This window comes from Heterocephalus glaber, unplaced genomic scaffold (genome assembly GCF_053883595.1).
Source record: "Heterocephalus glaber isolate CG9 unplaced genomic scaffold, H.glaber_assembly_v1.0 deba00001688, whole genome shotgun sequence".
NCBI classification, from domain to species: domain Eukaryota; kingdom Metazoa; phylum Chordata; class Mammalia; order Rodentia; family Bathyergidae; genus Heterocephalus; species Heterocephalus glaber.
In genome coordinates, this window is record NW_028258413.1 from 9,874,544 (window position 1) to 9,892,355 (window position 17,812).

The following is a 17,812-nucleotide window of genomic DNA, read 5'->3' on the forward strand; positions in this document are numbered from 1 at the left end:
GTGAAAACTAGAAGGGCTACTGATTGGGGCTTGCTGAACAGAAACAGGTTTCAATCAATAATTCAAAAAACATAAATGCAAAAATCATTGTTAGGAAAGAGGATGCAAGGAAGTAAAAAGCAAGTATGATTCAGGAAGGGAAGAACTATGGTACAAATAGAGACGTTAGGGGAGTGGTTTAAGGTTTATTGGAGGTGTTTATCACTTTTTAATTAGAGCTGACAGGAAGAAATTATGAAAATGATACCCAACCTCCAATGAGATTAAAATGGTAAACAACACCCACGAAAAGTACACATTTACACATTCTCAGGGCACTGTAGGAAAAGTGCAAACAGGCAGGAAATGCCATTATCTGAAGAGTTAGGAGATGAAAGTGAATGGGGACCTGAGATAAGTAAATGCAGAGCCCTAGAGGCTAGAAACAAGGGATTACAGATCCCCTTATACCGCTAGTGGTACATGCATGACTGTCCCATCCAGCTGCTTGTTATCTCTGGCACAAGTAGTACTGTAATGTATGACATAGTCATGCATGTATCACTGATGGTTCAAGCTGCACAGTAGCAAGACATATGAATTACTGTCCCATCGTGAACGTATTAAAGGAAAAAGCAGTAAACTGAAATTTATAATTTCATCCTCTTAAAAGACAGCCACACTGGGTCAGGGATTTAGTTCAGTGGTTCCACTGCCTGCCTCGAAAAAGCAAGGTCCTGAGTTCGATCCCCAGTAGCAAAAATAAATAAATAAAAATAAAAAACAAAAAACAACCAAGATAGCCCCCCCACACACACACCACCCAGATTTTTCAAATCTTTTGGACTAGAATTAGTTCCTTCTGTACTCTTTAGGGGTTGGAAACTAAGGTCAGAGTAAAAAAGTGTCCACAGATCTCATTTTTCTAGAGATGTTGCTGTATCAAATAAAAAAGGAGGAAAACTGCAACAAAAACTATGAACTTCAATTTTCTTAGGAGGGGCTAAGGCTATCTTCAACCGGGTAGGATTTTATCCACCAGAGGTTTTTCGACTGTTCCTGCAATCTAGGGCGCAAAGGCCCAACGCTGCAGGACACCCTGGGATGCACAGCACAGCTCCGTGACAAGAAAAAAAAAAAAAAAAAAAAAACACGGCCCTGTGCAAGAGAGGACTCCCTTCGGCGGAACCCTGTAGTCTTCCTGCTCTCTATGGCAGCAGGCGATCCTTGAATGGACAACAAGGTACCAACCAAAACCAGTACTGGCAACCCTCACATCGCACGTCGAGCCACACGAAAAAAGGCGCGGACGCCCACATGTCCAAGCAGCAGCTCACAGTGCCCACAGCTCCTGCGCTGCGCGGCTGCATCCAGAGACCAGAAACGGTCGGAAACTCAAGGCTGGGAGTTCGGATTACAGGTATTCCGGTTCGTGCTGTTCCATCAAACACCAGCCCCTCAAATGTCTTCATCAGCGAGGAAAGGTTTTAAAATAACAAAGAAACGAATGAAGTATACGCATCCGCTCGGCACGAGGCGGCCTGAGAGCAACCCTGGCGGGTAAGTCAAGGGACACTGTACAAGCGCAGCACGCCTGGTACGCAGAGGCAGGATGCTGCTGTGAAGGGGCAAAGTGGGGCGGGACGCGCAGGCGCAGTAGGCGGTGTCCGCTCCCTGTTTCCGCCGGGCTCCCCCCCGGAAGTCCCTCTCAGCCGCTGTCTGCTGCTTATCAAGTGCTTCCGGAAGCTCAGACGGGGTCGCGAGTCATGTGACGGCGGCTGGCCGAGGAAGCTGTTTGAAGCTGCTGCTGAAGGACTGTGAAAGACACTCGGATAGCCGAGAAGAGCAGGTAGCAGGGCTGCCCCGCCTGGTGTCCAGGCGAGGGTGATAGGGTGGCGAGTCTGAGGGAGAGATCGTCCGTTCCCAGCGGCTCTCAACTTACGGTGGCTGGGCGGGGCGCGGGCGGGCAGGGGCGCGCCCGCTTGCGCTCAGGGCAGCTCTGTCTTGCAGGAGCGGAGGTCGGAACAGCGCGGCATGGCGGACGTGAGTTATCCCGCACTCTGCGGGCGGGCCGCCGACAGAGGGGTTCCCCCTGGGTTGTGAAGGGGTGGCCGCAAGGGAGTCCAGGTCCAGATGTGGGCCGAGGGCTTCAGCATATGGTTCTGATTGGTGGCAGGGAGCGAACGTTCGGCGGGTGTTAGACCCCGCCAGGTACAGAGAGGGTCCTGGGCCCCTGCGCCGCTGGCGACATCTCCAGAGGACTGGAGTTTAGGGAAGTGAGGACGGGGACTAGGCGGGAGGCCGTGGGCTCTGTGGCGCGCACCGCAGCCGGAAGAGGATTGGATCTGATAGCTGAGAAGCGTTTTTGTGTCCCATTTCCAAGCACAGTAATGGACACTGTATAGGTCTGTTTTTATCTCTACTTGATAGTGCAGTGAGAACTTAGAGAAAAAGGTTACCTCCCTCCTGTGGTAGGACCAGCGTCAAAATCAGAAATGCAGAGGTAAAACCCCAGCAAGAAAAGTTATGTGTGAGGACTTCAGGTCCCTGAAAGGTGGGAAGGACAGGTCTAGAAAAGCAGTGGACTGCGTATTATGATTTTTCAATATTATCTTTCAGGACCTAAAGCGATTCCTGTATAAGAAGTTACCAAGGTAAAAATTTACTGCTGTGGAATCAATTCTGCATGCCATGTTAACTTGATGAGATGTTTTGCTCCCTTTTATGACTAATATTTGGTGTATATTATGCTAATTTATTATCACTTTAAGTACCTAACATATCCCTCAGTGTCACAAGCAATGAATGCCCTCTGAATTTGCAGATAACATGAGGCCTAGAGAAGTCTGTGACTAATGTTCAGTAGGTTGGGGAGTAGCAGAACTCAAATTTCTTGCCACTTTTGAGTTCTTGCAAATAAACTGTCATATCCTTTTAGTGGATTATACTTTGAAGTTTTTATGGTCCCTTTAAGGAGAAAAATCGTAAGAACTCGCTTTTACTTTTACTTTGTTATTAAGACCAAATTGCTGAGTTTGCATAACCCAAAAATATATCTTCAGACAGTAGTTCATACATGAAAAGTCACAAGGCTTGCTTTTGGCTACACATTGTCAATTTGGAGTACCATTTTATAAATTAGGCTCTTGTATTAATGTCAACAAACTTCCTTTTAGATATTTAGATTACTGGAATCATAACTCACATTTAATTTAATGTAAAATGAGGCCTTCATAAGTGCTGCTTTCCTCTGCACTCATAACTATGTACCAGAATTCCTGAGAGTTTAGGGCATGAGAGAGGAATATGACTGGACCCATTCATGATCACATTCTAGAATAAAGAGATTTAAGTGAATAATCTTTGAGGTAATATAGCAGAATATGTGGTGAGATCCTTTTTTCTTATCTACCAAATCTGAAGTTCTAAAAGGTTTTGGATGTCAGCTTTTGTATTTAGGAAACAAAACTTGTTTGGATTTTATCTTGAATTATTTGGAATGAGTCATTCGTTGGCTCTTGCCTTTATCTAATTACAGATTACTGAAAGTTGATACTATTTTCTGGTTTTGAATCTATTATATTTTTCTTTTGTATTCAGGTGTTAAATAATTTTTGCCATATATTTCATGTTAATGAACTGCTTAAATTCATCTGTAGTCTTCTGCTATTGGCAAACTAGAGACAAGTTGCTGATACTGTTCCTAACCTAATGATTAGTGATACAGGGAATCCTAGGATTTCACGAGAATACAGGACCATAGCAGTAGCTGGAACTGTGGAAAGACATTTTAAAAACAAGTGGCAAAATTAACAATTGTTTTGTGACTTTTCAGTTTCTTTCAAAACATTAAAACTTTCATTATTGGTTACAAATAGAGAAACAATGCCAAGTGTTAAAATGAGTTTGCTTAGTACACTAATTTAAAACATCAGTAATATTGGGAATTATTTCACTTTGCAAAAAAACAAAACGAAACAGTTTTAACAGTGTTTAACTGCTTCCTCCATATACCTTAGTATAAGGAGCAGATCTTTTTTATACGCCTTGCTGAATTGTCATATTCCATTCTGATTTAGGATTAGCTTCCCACATTTTAATCCTTCAGATTTTTCCAGTGCTGGGAAGTATCTGAGTTTTTCATTGATTTGAGGTTTTTGTCAGCATCAGTTTCTCTGGGACATTTTCATTACAGCCACTTTGCTCATTTATGACAGGAAAGTCACTGTCATCTGAGTCCTCTGGCTGCAAAACTAGAGTCCCCCTAAAAGCAATAACAGCCATATTCCCATGGTCAACCATTTCTTTATTTACTTTCTGTTTGAATTTCACTTCTAGCATTATCACTTTTCATTTCTTTCCTGTATTTTACCTTTGTTGGCCAGTTCCCTCAATTATATATACTTTTCTAATGTCATACAGTATATGCTTTGCTATCTCTTCATGAACTAAGTAACAGATGGACAGTGACCAGGTTCTAATGTACGCTGAAGGAAGTGATGTGGCTGGTTACTGATTACATTGTGCACCTGCTAATTATGTACTTACTTGTGTGGTATTTGTGGGTTGAGAAGTTAAAAGTTTTTGCTTTATGCAGTTATTTTGGTAAATATGGATTGGGAATTAAAATTTGACCTGAGCTATTGAAGGGTGTGGTACTAACATAATAACTAAAATGCATATAGTGAATCTGCAAAATTAGAGCTTTCTGTATCTGTAGTTATGTCGTTGAAAGATTAGAGAATTAAACTGGGTGGAGGGACACCCACTGCACTGGTGACACAGTACAGGAAAACCAGCATAGTTTATTGACCTCACAGTTTGTAGAGGTTTCATTTCATAGTTGGCTGGCTCCAAGGAAGGGTGGTATGGTAGAGGGGCATGGTAGAGGGGCATCGCAGAGGAGAAATGGTCCATAGCAAAGCAGGGCAGGCAAAAGGCAGCAAGCGACAAGCAGCGACCCTCTTTCTTTTATTTTTAATGGCTTCTTTTTATTTTTATTGGTACATTTTAGGTATACATAGTGATAACATTCATCATAAGGAGTTTGTACCTGTACATGATATATCTTGCTTCGTTTTTTTTCCCATTCCCCTCACTTCTCTTCAACCCCTTTTCCTCTCCTTATATACAAAACCTTTGTTTCCATTTTTTCTTCTATTCTTTTTCTTCTTGTCCCTTCCTTCCTTTCCCCCTCCCCTCTCCCTTTTTCCCCTTCTCATTCACACATTTTCTTCCCATTTCCCAATAAGTATTACATATTTTGGTCCTTGTTTCCATTTTCAGTTTCACAACAGAGAATCAATGCAATTTTTAAGCATATGTGTCCCATTTATTTCACCTAAGAGTATGGTCTCAGGGTGCATCCATTTAGCTAGAAATGTCTTGAGCTTATCCTTCTCTATGGCAGAATAGTACTGCATTGTATAAAAAGAAACAAACAAATCTTCTGGGCCTGAGATTTAGCTCAGTGGTTCCGCTGCCTACCTCGCAAGCGCAAGGTCCTGAGTTCGATCCCTGGTATCCCCCCCCCCGCCAAAAAAAAATCTTCATTCATTCTTTGGTTGATGAGCATGTGGACTGTTTCCAAGATTTAGCTATTATAAACTGCCACTGTAAATGTAAGTGTGTATATACTGAGGGCTGATTAGACCCTCAGCTGCCTTTTGGGGGGAACAATGAGGAATAAAAAGAAACATAATCTTCAAGATAAAAAGTAGGGGACCTCTAGCAGACAGACTCAAATAAAACTCTGCAATTGGCCCACTTTTATTAGCCAATGAGAAGGGCAGGGGGAGGGGTAGCACACATCTCCTAGCAACTGTAATAGCAACTATAGAGAATGGATCGATAAGGACTAAGTTGATGAGGAACCACATTTTCTCTACACCCAAATGCCTGTGTATTGACAACTGTCCTCAGCAGATGCTGTCTTGCCTCAAGTGTGCTCAGTTATCAGTTATTGTTATCAACATTCCACCTATAGCCAGGGGGCATGTTGCCTTCCACATATTTCCCTTTTCCTGAGGCAAAATAATACCAACCTGGGGACTATGAGATCTGAGTTCTGTAGCCTAGTCCCCAACATGCATATATCACTGTGGTATGATGACTTTAATGCTTTTTGATTTTGTTTTTGTTTTTTTCTGGTACCAGGGATTGAACTCAGGACCTTGCACTTGCCAGGCAGGCACTGGCACCACTGAGCTAAATCCCCGGCCAATGACTTTAATTCTTTTGAGAAGATACTGAGAAGGGGAATAGCTGGGTCGAATGGAACCTCTAATCATAGTTTTTTGAGGAATCTCCACACTGATTTCCATAGTGGTTGTACCAGTCTATACTCCCACCAACAATGGGGAAGGGTTCTTTTTTCCCCACAGCCCTGCCAACATCTGTTAATTGGTTGATTGTTGATAATAACCATTCTTTCTGGAGTGTGATAAAATCTCAGTGTTGTTTTAATTTGCATCTCTCAATTGACCAGTGATGTTGAACGTTTTTTCATATATTTAATTGCCACTTGTGCTTCATCTGAGAAGTGTCTGTTCATTTCAGATGCCCATTTTTGGACTGGGTCTTTAAATTTTAGAGGTCTGATTTTTTTTTAACTTCTTATATATTTCATGTAGTAGTCCTTTGAGGAACAGCTGGCAAAAAACTTTTCCCACACTGGGTTGTCTCTTCACTCTACTGGTGGTTTCTTTTCCTGTGCAAAAGCTTTTTAGTAAGGTGAGGTCCCAGTTGTTGATTCTTTGTGATATTTCCTGTTTGATAAGGGTTTTGTTCATAAAGTCTTTGCCTACACCTATGTCTTCAAGAGTTGTGCCTGTTCTTTCAACAGATTTAGTGTTTCTGTTTTAATATTTAGATTTTGATCCATTTTGATTTTAGTTTAGTGCATGGTGAAAGGTATGGGTCTAATTTTAATCTTTGGCATGTAGAAAGCCATTTTTTCAAGCACCATTTATTAAAGGAGACGATCCTTCTTCCAGTAAAAGTGATTGGGCCCTTTGTCAAAGATAAAGTGACTGAGTGTGTTGGAAGTTGTTTCTACATCTTCTAATCTGTTTCATTAATCCTCACTTACGTTTTTTTGCCAGTACTATGCTGTTTTTATTACAGTAGCTGAGTAATATAATCTCAAATTAAGGATTGTAAATGGCTCCTGCCTTGCCTTTGTTGTCCAGAATTGCTTGTGCTATTCTAGGTCTCTTGTGGTTCCAAATGAATTTTAGGATTGTTTTTTCTAATTTGGTGAGATGTGCTATTGGAATTTTGATCAGGATTGCATTAAATCTGTATAACAATTTTGGAAGTATGGCCATTGTCGCTATATTGGTTTTTCTTACCCAAGAACAAGGGATATCTTTCCATTTTCTGATATCCTTTTCTCCTATCTCCTTTTTCAGGGTACTGTAGTTTTCAATGTAAAAATCTTTTACGTCTTACATTAGATCAATTCCTAGGTATTTCATTCTTTTGTGTGCTATTGTGAAAGGTATTTCCCTAATTTCTCTCAGTGAGTTTGTTATTTGTTAGGAATGGTATTGATTTTGAATGTTGACTTTGTATCCAGCTACACTACTGAATTCGGTAATTAAATCTAAGAGTTTTTTGCCTGAGTTTTTAAGGTCTTCTATGAGGAATACCATGTCATCTGCAAATAATAATAGTTTAACCCCTTCCTTTCCTATCTATTCCTTTTATTTCTTTCTCTTGTCTAATTGCTCTGGCTGATGTTTCCAAAACTATATTGAATACGAGTGGTGATAGTGAACATTCTTGCCTTGTTCCTGATTTTAGAGTGAAAACTTTCAGTTTTTGACAATTTAGTATGATGTTGGCCATTGCTTTGTCATAGGGGAGATAAAGACCATTTATTCCAATTTTCTGTAGAGTTTTTATCATGAATGGGTATTGGGCTTTTCCAAATGCTTTTTCTGCATCTATTGAGATGATCATACAGTTTTTTTCCTTGGCTCTATTAATATGGTGTATTACATTCATTGATTTGCATGTATTGAACCATCCCTGCATCCCTGGGACGAATCCTACTTGGTTATGGTGTATAATCTTCTTAATTATTTGCTCTGTTCTGTTTGCCAGTATCTAATTGAGGATTTTTGTGTCTATGTTCATTAGGGAGATTGGCCTGTAGTTCCTTTTTTTGACTGGATCCTTCTCTGGTTTTGGTATTAGGGTAACGCTTGCTTCCAGGAATAAATTTGGAAGTATTGCTCCTCTTTCAATCTCATTAAAGAGTTTGAAAGGTAGTGGCATTAAGTCTTCTCTAAACTTCTTGTAGAATTCAGGAATGAATCCATCAGGGCCTGGGCTTTTCTTCCTTGGTAAGTTTTTAATTACATCTTTAATTTCATTGACTGATACTGCTTTATTTAGAATTTTTATATTTTAGGGCCAGGAATGTAGCTCTCAGTGGCGCTGCACCTACCTGGCAAGTGCAAGGTCCTGAGTTTGAGCCCTCGTACCAGAAAAATAAAGAATTTTTACATCTTACATATCTAGGATTCTGTTTACTTCTTCTGTGTTTTCTATCTTATTAAAATAATGGATTCTCAAAAAAAACAAAAATACAAATTCTCAAAGTAGGTGTTGATGATCTTCTGGATTTCTGTAGGATCTGTTGTGATTTCACCCTTTTCATTCCTGGTTGATGGATTTGAGTCTTTTCTTTCCTTATTTAGATAAGGTTGGCTTAAGGGTTTGTCTGCTTTATTTAATCTTTCAAAGAACCAATTCTTTGATTCATTCATTCTTTCTTTTGTTTTCTTAGTCTCTATTGCATTAACTTCTGCCATGGTCTTTATAATTTTCTCCTTTGTAGAGCTTTGGGCTTGACTTACTGTTTTTCTAGAAGCTTGAAGTTCAACATTAGGTTGTTTATTTGAGTTTGATCTGTTTTTCAGATAGGAGAATTCACCACTGGAAATCTCCCTCGTAGGACTGCTTTTATTGTATCCCATAAGTTCCAGTATGGTGTATTGGCATTATCATTTAATTGTAGAAAATGTGGAAACAAAGGGCAAATACTAGTGGTAGTGCTCATCTAAGAGATATATTCAGTTTAAAGTATGTGGAAAAGCACAACAGAAATCTTTTTATAATGGCAGGAAAGGGATTAGTACCATCTGCTTTTTTCATGACTGTGTCAAATTTGACTCATTCATGATCTTTTCTTCAAACCAGGCTTACTGCACTCCAACAATGAAAAGAATGAAGAAATAATATTGTGAACACTTGAATTTTTTGCTAGATTTATAGGTGGATGAGGCATCCCAGCCTCTCAAAAACCAAGCCAGCCAAAGACAGACATAGTTGAATGTGTGGTTTTAATTTTCTGTTAAGAGTCATTCTTGGGTTTGCATTTTAAAATCCAGCTGTGAATCAAAGAGTCCTCAGCCTTTAATGATCACAGCTTTTATGTTTTGTTTTCTGGAGTCTGTTTTTTGAGACAGTCTCACTGGCCTTTAACTATGTTGCCCAGGATGGCCTTAAACTTGCCACAATTCTCCTGCCTCAGACTCTTGAGGGTAGAGATTACAGGCCTCCGTGCCCGGCTTTATGTTTTTAAATAATTAAATATTTAATAGTTTATGAAAAAGTTTAAGTATGGTGTCTTTGGGGAGGGTTGCTGCATCCTGGGGTTGAACCCAGGCCCTGCGGTGCTGAGTATGTCCTCTGTAGATGCTCCACCACCTCACTGCACCCCAGCCCCAGGATAAGGATGTCTTTGATTACTCATGCCCCATTTGTTTTTTAGAGTAAAAAATGGTTATTTTAGTTAGCCTTAGATTTTTGCAAAATATTTAATAAAATTCAACTTATTCTTTATAAAAATACGGTATGCTAATTGTTTTTTATTTTTTAGTAAAATATTTTCATATTACTCTTTGTCCACTATGAATAGAATTGAAAACAACTTTTTTTTAAATTCATTAAGTTTATTGGTACATTTTAGGTATACAGTATGATGACATTCGTCATTGGGAATTTGTACCTTTATATGATATATCTTGGTTCTTATTTTTTTCCTCATTCCCTTGCCCTCCCTTCAACCCCTCCATGCCTCCCTGTTTACAAAGACTTTGTTTCCGTTTTCTTTTTTCATATTTATTCCTTACCCTTCTTTCCTTTCCCTTCTTCCACTTCCCCTTCCCCTTTGGACCTTTTCTTCCTATTTCACATTATCTGTTATACATTTTGATCCTCGTTTATATTTTCAGTTTCTCACACCAGAGAAACTATTTGGTATTTACACACGAGTGTCCTATTTATTTCACTTAAGAGTATGACCTCAGTGTGCATCCTTGTAGCTATAAATGTCTCTAGTTTCTCATTCTTTATGGCTGAGTAGTACTCCATTGTATATAAAAAAAAATTTTATCCAGTCACCAGTTGATGGGCAATTGGGTTGTTTCCAAGTTTTAGCTATTACTGTGCTGCTGTAAACATGGTTGTGCATGTATCTGTGGTATGATTCTTTTAAGACTTTTGGGAAGATACCCAGCAGGGGAATAGCTGGGTCAAATGGAACCTCTAATCCTAGTTTTTTGAGGAATCTTCATACTGATTTTCAGAGTGATTGCACCAGTCTGCACTCCCACCAACAGTGGAGAAGGGTTCCTTTCTCCCCCCAACCCCGCCAGCATTTGTTCTTGGTTGATTTCTTGATAGCAGCCATTCTTTCTGGAGTGAGGTGGAATCTCAGGGTTATTTTCATTTGCGTCTCTCAAATGACCAGTGTTATCCCCAGAGAGGGTTTATATGTCCAGAGCAAACAAGAGTGTTGTGTTTTTGGGGGGTTTTTTGGTACCGGGGATCGAACTCTGGTCCTTGCATTTTTGAGACAGGTGGTGTAACCCCTGAGCCAAATCCCCAGCCCAAACAAGAGTGTGTTTACACATGCACAGACACAGTTACATGTTTTGTTACATCACCTCTGGCTTTTGCATATTCTTGTGAAAATTGCTTATTTTTTCCCTTGAGAAAACAACTTTCAAGTAGTTCCTCTCAGTTCATGAAGACCTTCCTCTTTTTTGTCTTCAGAGTGTTCTGTTCGTAACTTCCTTCACTTATCCTTTGTGGAGAGTGGGAGCTGTAATCTCTTCCTATTTCAAGTGGTGTTGATAACTGCAAAAAGTGACTTAATTGTGTACAGTAATCTGTAAGACGGGCTTTTTTGTTTGGTTTTGTTTCTCTTGTACCGGGAATCAAACTCAGGACCTTGCACTTGCCAGGCATTTGCAGCACCACTGAGCTAAATTCCTGGCCGTGTAAGACATGTTTTTATATAACCAAGTTTTTGATGTATAAGAATATATATAGTAATCTTTTGTTAATCTTCTAGAATACATTTTAATCCTATGTAATTTCAGGATTGAATGATAATGGGAAAAATACCAATAGCAGTATAAAATAGTAGGAAGTTTTATACACAGTTGTTTCATCATTCCTTTTCATAAAGTGAGGAATCCCTTCTGTATCAGTCATCAGTGCCCTATATGCCACCAATGTGGGCTTTCCTGTCCCTGGGGATCCCCTGGTAACAGGTAATAGCTGTTGTTAGTATGACATTTTATCTGGAGCCTCTTGGCTTAGTTGTGAGCTTCCAGAAGTCAGTATCTGCTTGTTTTTGCCTGTGATATTTCATGAAGTATTCAGTGCCAGGTTAAGGCACTCAGTACTGGAAGGAATGAGAGAAGGGGAAAAGATTCTCTTTTTGTCACTGGAACCCCTGCTTATAACTTACTGCTTTTGCAAATCATGAGATGACAGTGCATTAGCAATTTTAGTGAAAAATAAGCTATTTTAGATATTTATCAAAAGTTGCATGCATGCATTTGTAAAAATTGTAATGATGACAGTAATCCACATTGAATTTCTGGAGAGTTTTGGAAAAAATAACGGGAGACAGCGTATCACTAGTTGAGGTCTGTGGTTTTTCAGAAATACTTACAAGAATTACTATTATGGTTTCCAGGTATATATTTTGAGAAACTGAACTGTTTATAATATTTTAACTTTTTTTCTTTCTAGTGTTGAAGGACTCCATGCTATTGTTGTATCAGATAGAGATGGAGTACCTGTTATTAAAGGTAAATCTTAATACTTAAATGCAAATGTCATGTTGCTTTTGACTAAAAGTATATGTGTTTCCTTAACATCTGAGTAGTGCAGAAGACAAATAACTTAAAACTTATTTCAGCAGATTCAGAAGAGGTCCTCATCTGTATTAGCTGAATCATTTATATATATATATGTGCATATATGTTTCAGTCAGTTTTGCTGTTGGTTTTAGCATAACGCCCTGAATTATTCACTTCGCATTGCTGAGACATAATACCTGATACCTGTAACTTAAAGAGGGTGCAGTTCAGTTTGTTCAGTCTGTGAAGTTTGGTTCATGCTTGGCTGGCTCCAAGCCAGAAACAGCATGGTGGAACAGCTGCTGCGGGGGAAAGCTGCTCATGTCCTGGCAGCCAGGAAGTAGAGCAAGGGAGGAGGGTGATTCACCCCTCCAGGTCTCACCCCAGTGACCCCTTTTCCGGCCAGGCCCTGCCTCCTGCCAGCACATTCAGCTGTAGGACCCCATGATTCAGTCACCTTCCAGAAGCCCCACCTCTGCCTGTGAGTTTGGGGGTCATTCTTGATCTAAAGTGTAGCACGCCCCCGAATTTGGATCATCTTTTATTTTACTTAGCATTACCTAAGTTTTGCTTCCTTACTTAAAATACAGTTACTTTAATTAGATCTTAACAATTGCTCCCCTCTCACCCAATCTTTAGGCTTTTGTTTGTTGTTGTTAAGAATAGGTAATAGGGATGTGACTGTAGCTCAGTGGTGAAGTGCTTGCCTAGCATCTGGAAGACCCTGGATTCAATCTCCAGTACTGAAAAAAAATAAAATAACATAGTTACTGTGGAGTCAGTCTGCTTTTACTGCTTCTACATATTTTTTATCAGAACGGATGGGACTGTAATATCTTCACCAGAGATCAATGAGTGAAACATGAAAAATGTAGCCAGCTGTAGGATTATTAATATCTACAAGAGTAGTACTGTAGATTTATGAAAGCAAACATTTTTGTAGTTTTTTTCAGTATTTTGTTCTAGAATGGCTCTCAGATAACCCGAGTAATGTTTATTAAATGTATTGATTAATCTGTATCTTAAAGTAGCTATCAAGAATACATGAAAACGAGTCAGGAGGATCACGTGAGTTAGAGAGAGACCAGGCTGGGCAGCATAGGAGACCTTCTCCCCAGTAAAAATAAAAACAAAACAAGCTAGGTATGGTGGTCCACACCTGAAATCCCAGTACTCTGGAAGGCTGAGGCAGGAGGACCACTAGTTCAAGTCCTGCTGGCAGAATCTAAATCTAAATAAAGGTCTGGGGATGTAGCCTAGGACAAAGGTGGCCCTGGATTCAGTCCCCAGGACTGTTGGCATCTACTGCTTTGAAACTCAGTGACTTTGGTAACTTTGCTTTTATTTTTTGGTACCGGGGATCAAACTCAGGACCTTCTGCTTGCGAGGCAGGTGGCGGAACCACTGAGCTAAATCCTTGGCAGTACTGTTGCTGTTTGACATGAAAATTCTGTCCTGGTTGTTGTTGTTTGGCCCTCCACACACAAGCTAGAATTTGGGTGTCCACTCTCTCACGTCTCTTTGCCATCTTCAGCTACAGCAGTTTGTTGGGTACTTGTTTGTGGTACTTGAGTACTAAGGTATCGGTGTAAATAACTAAAATAGTAAAAGTGAGGGCCAGCATTTCTTCCACTAAATTTCTGATAGAGCAATTTTCCCACATAAATTGATGAGACCTGATTAGTGGCTTGGTTTTCAGTATTGAACTTAACCTTTGTGATCAGTTTTTCATGGTTTGTGTTTTTTAAAAGATGCTGTAAACCTCTCTTTCTATCCTCCGTGGATTTTTCACTTGAATCACTTCCTTTTCTAGTGGCCAATGACAGTGCCCCAGAGCATGCTTTGAGGCCCGGCTTCTTGTCTACTTTTGCCCTGGCAACAGACCAAGGGAGCAAACTGGGACTTTCAAAAAATAAAAGCATCATCTGCTACTACAATACCTACCAGGTGAGTCCATGGTTATCAAATGGTTTGCTGATGTGAACTGTGCTTTTTGTGTTTCATATAAAAGAGCTGGTGTTAGGATTCTGCATTTGTTTTGAAGGGAATGAAACTAAAGTTTTAGCTTTAAATTGGTATGTTAAAACTAGTAATGTTCTTTACATTTTTATACCAGGGAATAAGTACTGTTGAGGAGCACTTAAAAGATTTAAAAATAAAACACATCTTAAAAATTACATCACTGTTAACTCCAGTAGATGGTGCCGTTGGCTAAATGACTGATTTCTCAGACTACAGTTTTTGCCGTGAAAGTGGATGAAAGTCACATAAGTTACTTAAATTTGTGACAGTTGCTAATCCTTTCATGTGGTTTGAAGTACATGTATCACAATGATTGTAAGATACCTGTTGATCTCTTTTGCTTGAGAGCAGTATTGCCTACAGTGCCTGGTGTACTGCTGACAACGGTGACTTTTTTATTTAAAAGTTACACGTGTGCAAGGGAAAAGATACCCAACCCATGTAACCTTTAATTTACCAATAAGAATGAAGTTGAACCTACATTTTTTTAAAAAAGGTGATTAATTTAAAGTTAATGTAAATTTAAAATCACTTAAATTGCAGTTATAAGAAGGAGAAGTTATGAAGGTGAAAACACAGTAGCTCTCCTTTGTCTGTAGGGGACACAGCCCAGGGCCCAGGGTGCCTGAAACTGCAGAGACCAGCAAGGCTCATGCGCAGACAGAGGATAAGGTTAATGCATGAATTAGGCACACGAAGAAATAAACAATGACAGCCAGTTTGGTGGCACACGCCTGTAATCCCAGCACTGTGGATGCTGAGGCAGGTGGATTGGCACAAGTTCAAGGCCAGATCAAGTACAAACCAAAACCCTATCTCAACCAAATAAAAAAAGATGATGACTTGCTGTACATCTTAGCAACCTCAGCTTATGACTTTTTCTTTCCTTATTGAGAACTGTCATCTTTTTATATAAAGGAAGCTCTGTATGCTTTTCTTTGGCATATCTAAATTGCCAGCATCACTCCTCCTGGCTTTGGGCCATTATTAAGAAAAATAAAGATCACTTAATTAAACCCAAGCACTGCAATATACTGTGACTGTCTCTCTGATAAACAAGGCGGCTACTAGGTGACTAATGTGGGTGGCAGCTGGTACAGTGTGGGTTCCCTGGACAGAGAGGCGACCCTGTCCAGAGTGGAGCAGCGCGGTGTGGCACTCCCATCATAAGAGTCAAGCAATTCAAAATTGAAGAATTGTTTATTTCTGGAATTTTCCGTATAATATTTTTAGACTATGATTGAGCTTGGGTAACTGAATCCTTGGAAAGTAGAACCAAAGGCAAGGACATTGTGAATGACTTAGAAATTACTGCTGTTTTCCACTGAATTGCCAACCACTTATTGAACCTTTAACCTCTCCTGTGTAAGCGACACATGGGCTTTGAAATAAAAAGATGAAGACATGGTTCCATCTTGGAAACTTCCAGGCTAGTGGTATCAGTACCTCTAAGGTATGTCTGTTTTATGAAACCATTTATTTCCAGCTCTTTCATATTTCATGATGTAATACCACAGTATTAGGCTAGTAATATTGACTGCTTTAAAACTTGTGAAAGATCAAATCTTTCAGTTAAGCTATTCTACCTTGTCACAATGTATCATAGTATTTAGACTTTATTTTCTTTGCAGGTGGTTCAGTTCAATCGTTTGCCTTTGGTGGTGAGCTTCATAGCCAGCAGCAATGCCAATACAGGTGTGTTTTAATTATGGCTTTTAATCTGTGCAGTATAGATGAGAGATTTAGATTTGATGATCTGTTAGGTCTTTTCCATTTATGAACAATTTGAAGCTATCAAATAATGTGTTAAAATACTTCGCTGTGTGGGATAGTTGTGCTATCGGTATTTTAAGTGTACCAAACCACAATTTTGATATCACCAGTCATCACACACTAAATTATCAGTTACTATATATTGTGCTAATGTACAGAGTTATATTTTAATAGTTCCCTGGAGAGTCTGGATGCTTTTAATAGTCTATAAGACAGAGGAAGATGTTTGTATGAACAGAAAATAAGCACCAAGGCACATAAACCTTCCCTGTGGCAAACTAAGAAGCAAGATGTGCTAATTTCTAGATGAGTTTTTCTCTAAGATTCATTATTGAACTTCTTTTTGAACATGTAAATGTGTTTTCTATATTCATCTTTAAAGTATTTTTTTTTCCTGTGAAATACCTAGGTATGCCTTGGTTTTATTGAACTTATAGATAAATTTGATTTCCTTTGCCCAATATTAAAGCAGCCTATTTCCCTTTTGATATAATGTGCAAATTTGCTCAGGAAGAAAAAAATACACCTTTGTTAGTGAAAATCATGTGATTTGGAGTTAATGCATATTTTGAAATGAAGTATAAATTTAGGGCTTTCTTTCCCTTTTAAATGTGTATAGCAAATTATGATGCATATAATTCACTCTGTATCTACTAATACTGGTTTTTGTCATCCATCTACTTTAACAATAGATGATGAAAGTAAATACTACTTGAAAACACTTTGCTATGTGAGATACTGTGTCAATATTTTAAGTGTACTAAACCTCAGTTTTGATATCACAATAATGCAAATAGAAAGTTTGGTTACTTAGAATTACAGTATTGGTTTTAGTTCTGGGGAATAAACTGCCTGGTTTACTTTTTAGTAACTAAATTTTGGACAAAAGCAAATTTAAGTTAATGACATTTAGGGACATTTTTCTAATGATATAATCTTTTTTATCTCTGTTTTAGGACTGATTGTCAGCCTAGAAAAGGAACTTGCTCCATTATTTGAAGAACTGATAAAAGTTGTCGAAGTTTCTTAATCTAACTGTGGTTTCGATCTGTACCTTGTTCTCATTATAACACAGTATCAATCCAGCAGTCTTTAGACCACAGTAGTCCTTCTACCCAGGTACTCAAGAAAAAGGCCCTCTTTTCCACCTCCTGCTAAAGAAAGAGCCTACAGGTGGGTGGCTGCATTTTCTTGTATAAGCCCTTTTCTTGTTTAGTGAGATCTGGGGTAACCACGGAAGTGGTTCAGTCTACACAGCTCCCATGGAGTTAGTCCTTCCTCCAGGTTTGGATGAGAATCTACTCGTGGATCAGAATCACAGTGGCATGTGATTCACTTGAGTCACTGTGCTTGCTTTGTACAGTGCTCGCAGGCCTTTGCATGGTGAGAGTAATGAGGACATATTTTTCTTCAGATTATGCTTTATTTCTTTGGATTGAGTGTAAGGAAGATAAAATGGCTTAGTAAAATTAATAAAATCAGTACAATCACTAACTTTCCTTTGTACGTATTATTTTGCAGTATGGGTGAAAATTACTAATTAATTTGGTTCTCAGAGGATGCTGCTCTTTAATAAAAGGAAAATTATACCTTATGGTTTTTCTTCCTATTCTGCTTTCTATAACCAATCAGCGTTTTAATGTTTATCTGTTTTTTATAAAATTTAAATTTGATTTGTTACTGAATTGTTTCCTGTATAAGGATATATTGTAAACATGATAGTATAGTCATTTTTTCATACATGAGTATGAATAAAACAATTTTTAAAAAATATAGTTTGAGCACTTTATAAGTCTTTTTTTCCCCACATTTCTTTTAAAAGTTTATAAAGAATATAATTAACTTAATTATTCTTTGAACCACATGAG

General features: G+C 38.9%; 1 protein-coding gene across 1 annotated transcript; it reads left to right on the top strand.

The window, feature by feature from the left end:
- Nucleotides 1-1,663: 1,663 nt before the first annotated feature.
- On the top strand, nucleotides 1,664-17,438 carry Lamtor3 (late endosomal/lysosomal adaptor, MAPK and MTOR activator 3). The gene is made up of 7 exons (XM_004866281.3): nucleotides 1,664-1,828; nucleotides 1,990-2,022; nucleotides 2,599-2,633; nucleotides 12,040-12,098; nucleotides 13,963-14,096; nucleotides 15,803-15,866; nucleotides 16,901-17,438. The coding sequence occupies exons 2-7, from the start codon at nucleotides 2,014-2,016 to the stop codon at nucleotides 16,972-16,974; spliced, it is 375 nt and encodes a 124-aa protein (XP_004866338.1). The 5' UTR covers nucleotides 1,664-1,828; nucleotides 1,990-2,013; the 3' UTR covers nucleotides 16,975-17,438.
- Nucleotides 17,439-17,812: the final 374 nt, after the last annotated feature.

Bases quoted from the DNA above. Each gene is read 5' to 3' on its own strand.
- Lamtor3 (XM_004866281.3), top strand. The intron at 2,634-12,039 runs GTAAAAATTTAC...TTTTCTTTCTAG, and splicing joins CTGTATAAGAAGTTACCAAG to TGTTGAAGGACTCCATGCTA. The intron at 14,097-15,802 runs GTGAGTCCATGG...TTTTCTTTGCAG, and splicing joins GCTACTACAATACCTACCAG to GTGGTTCAGTTCAATCGTTT.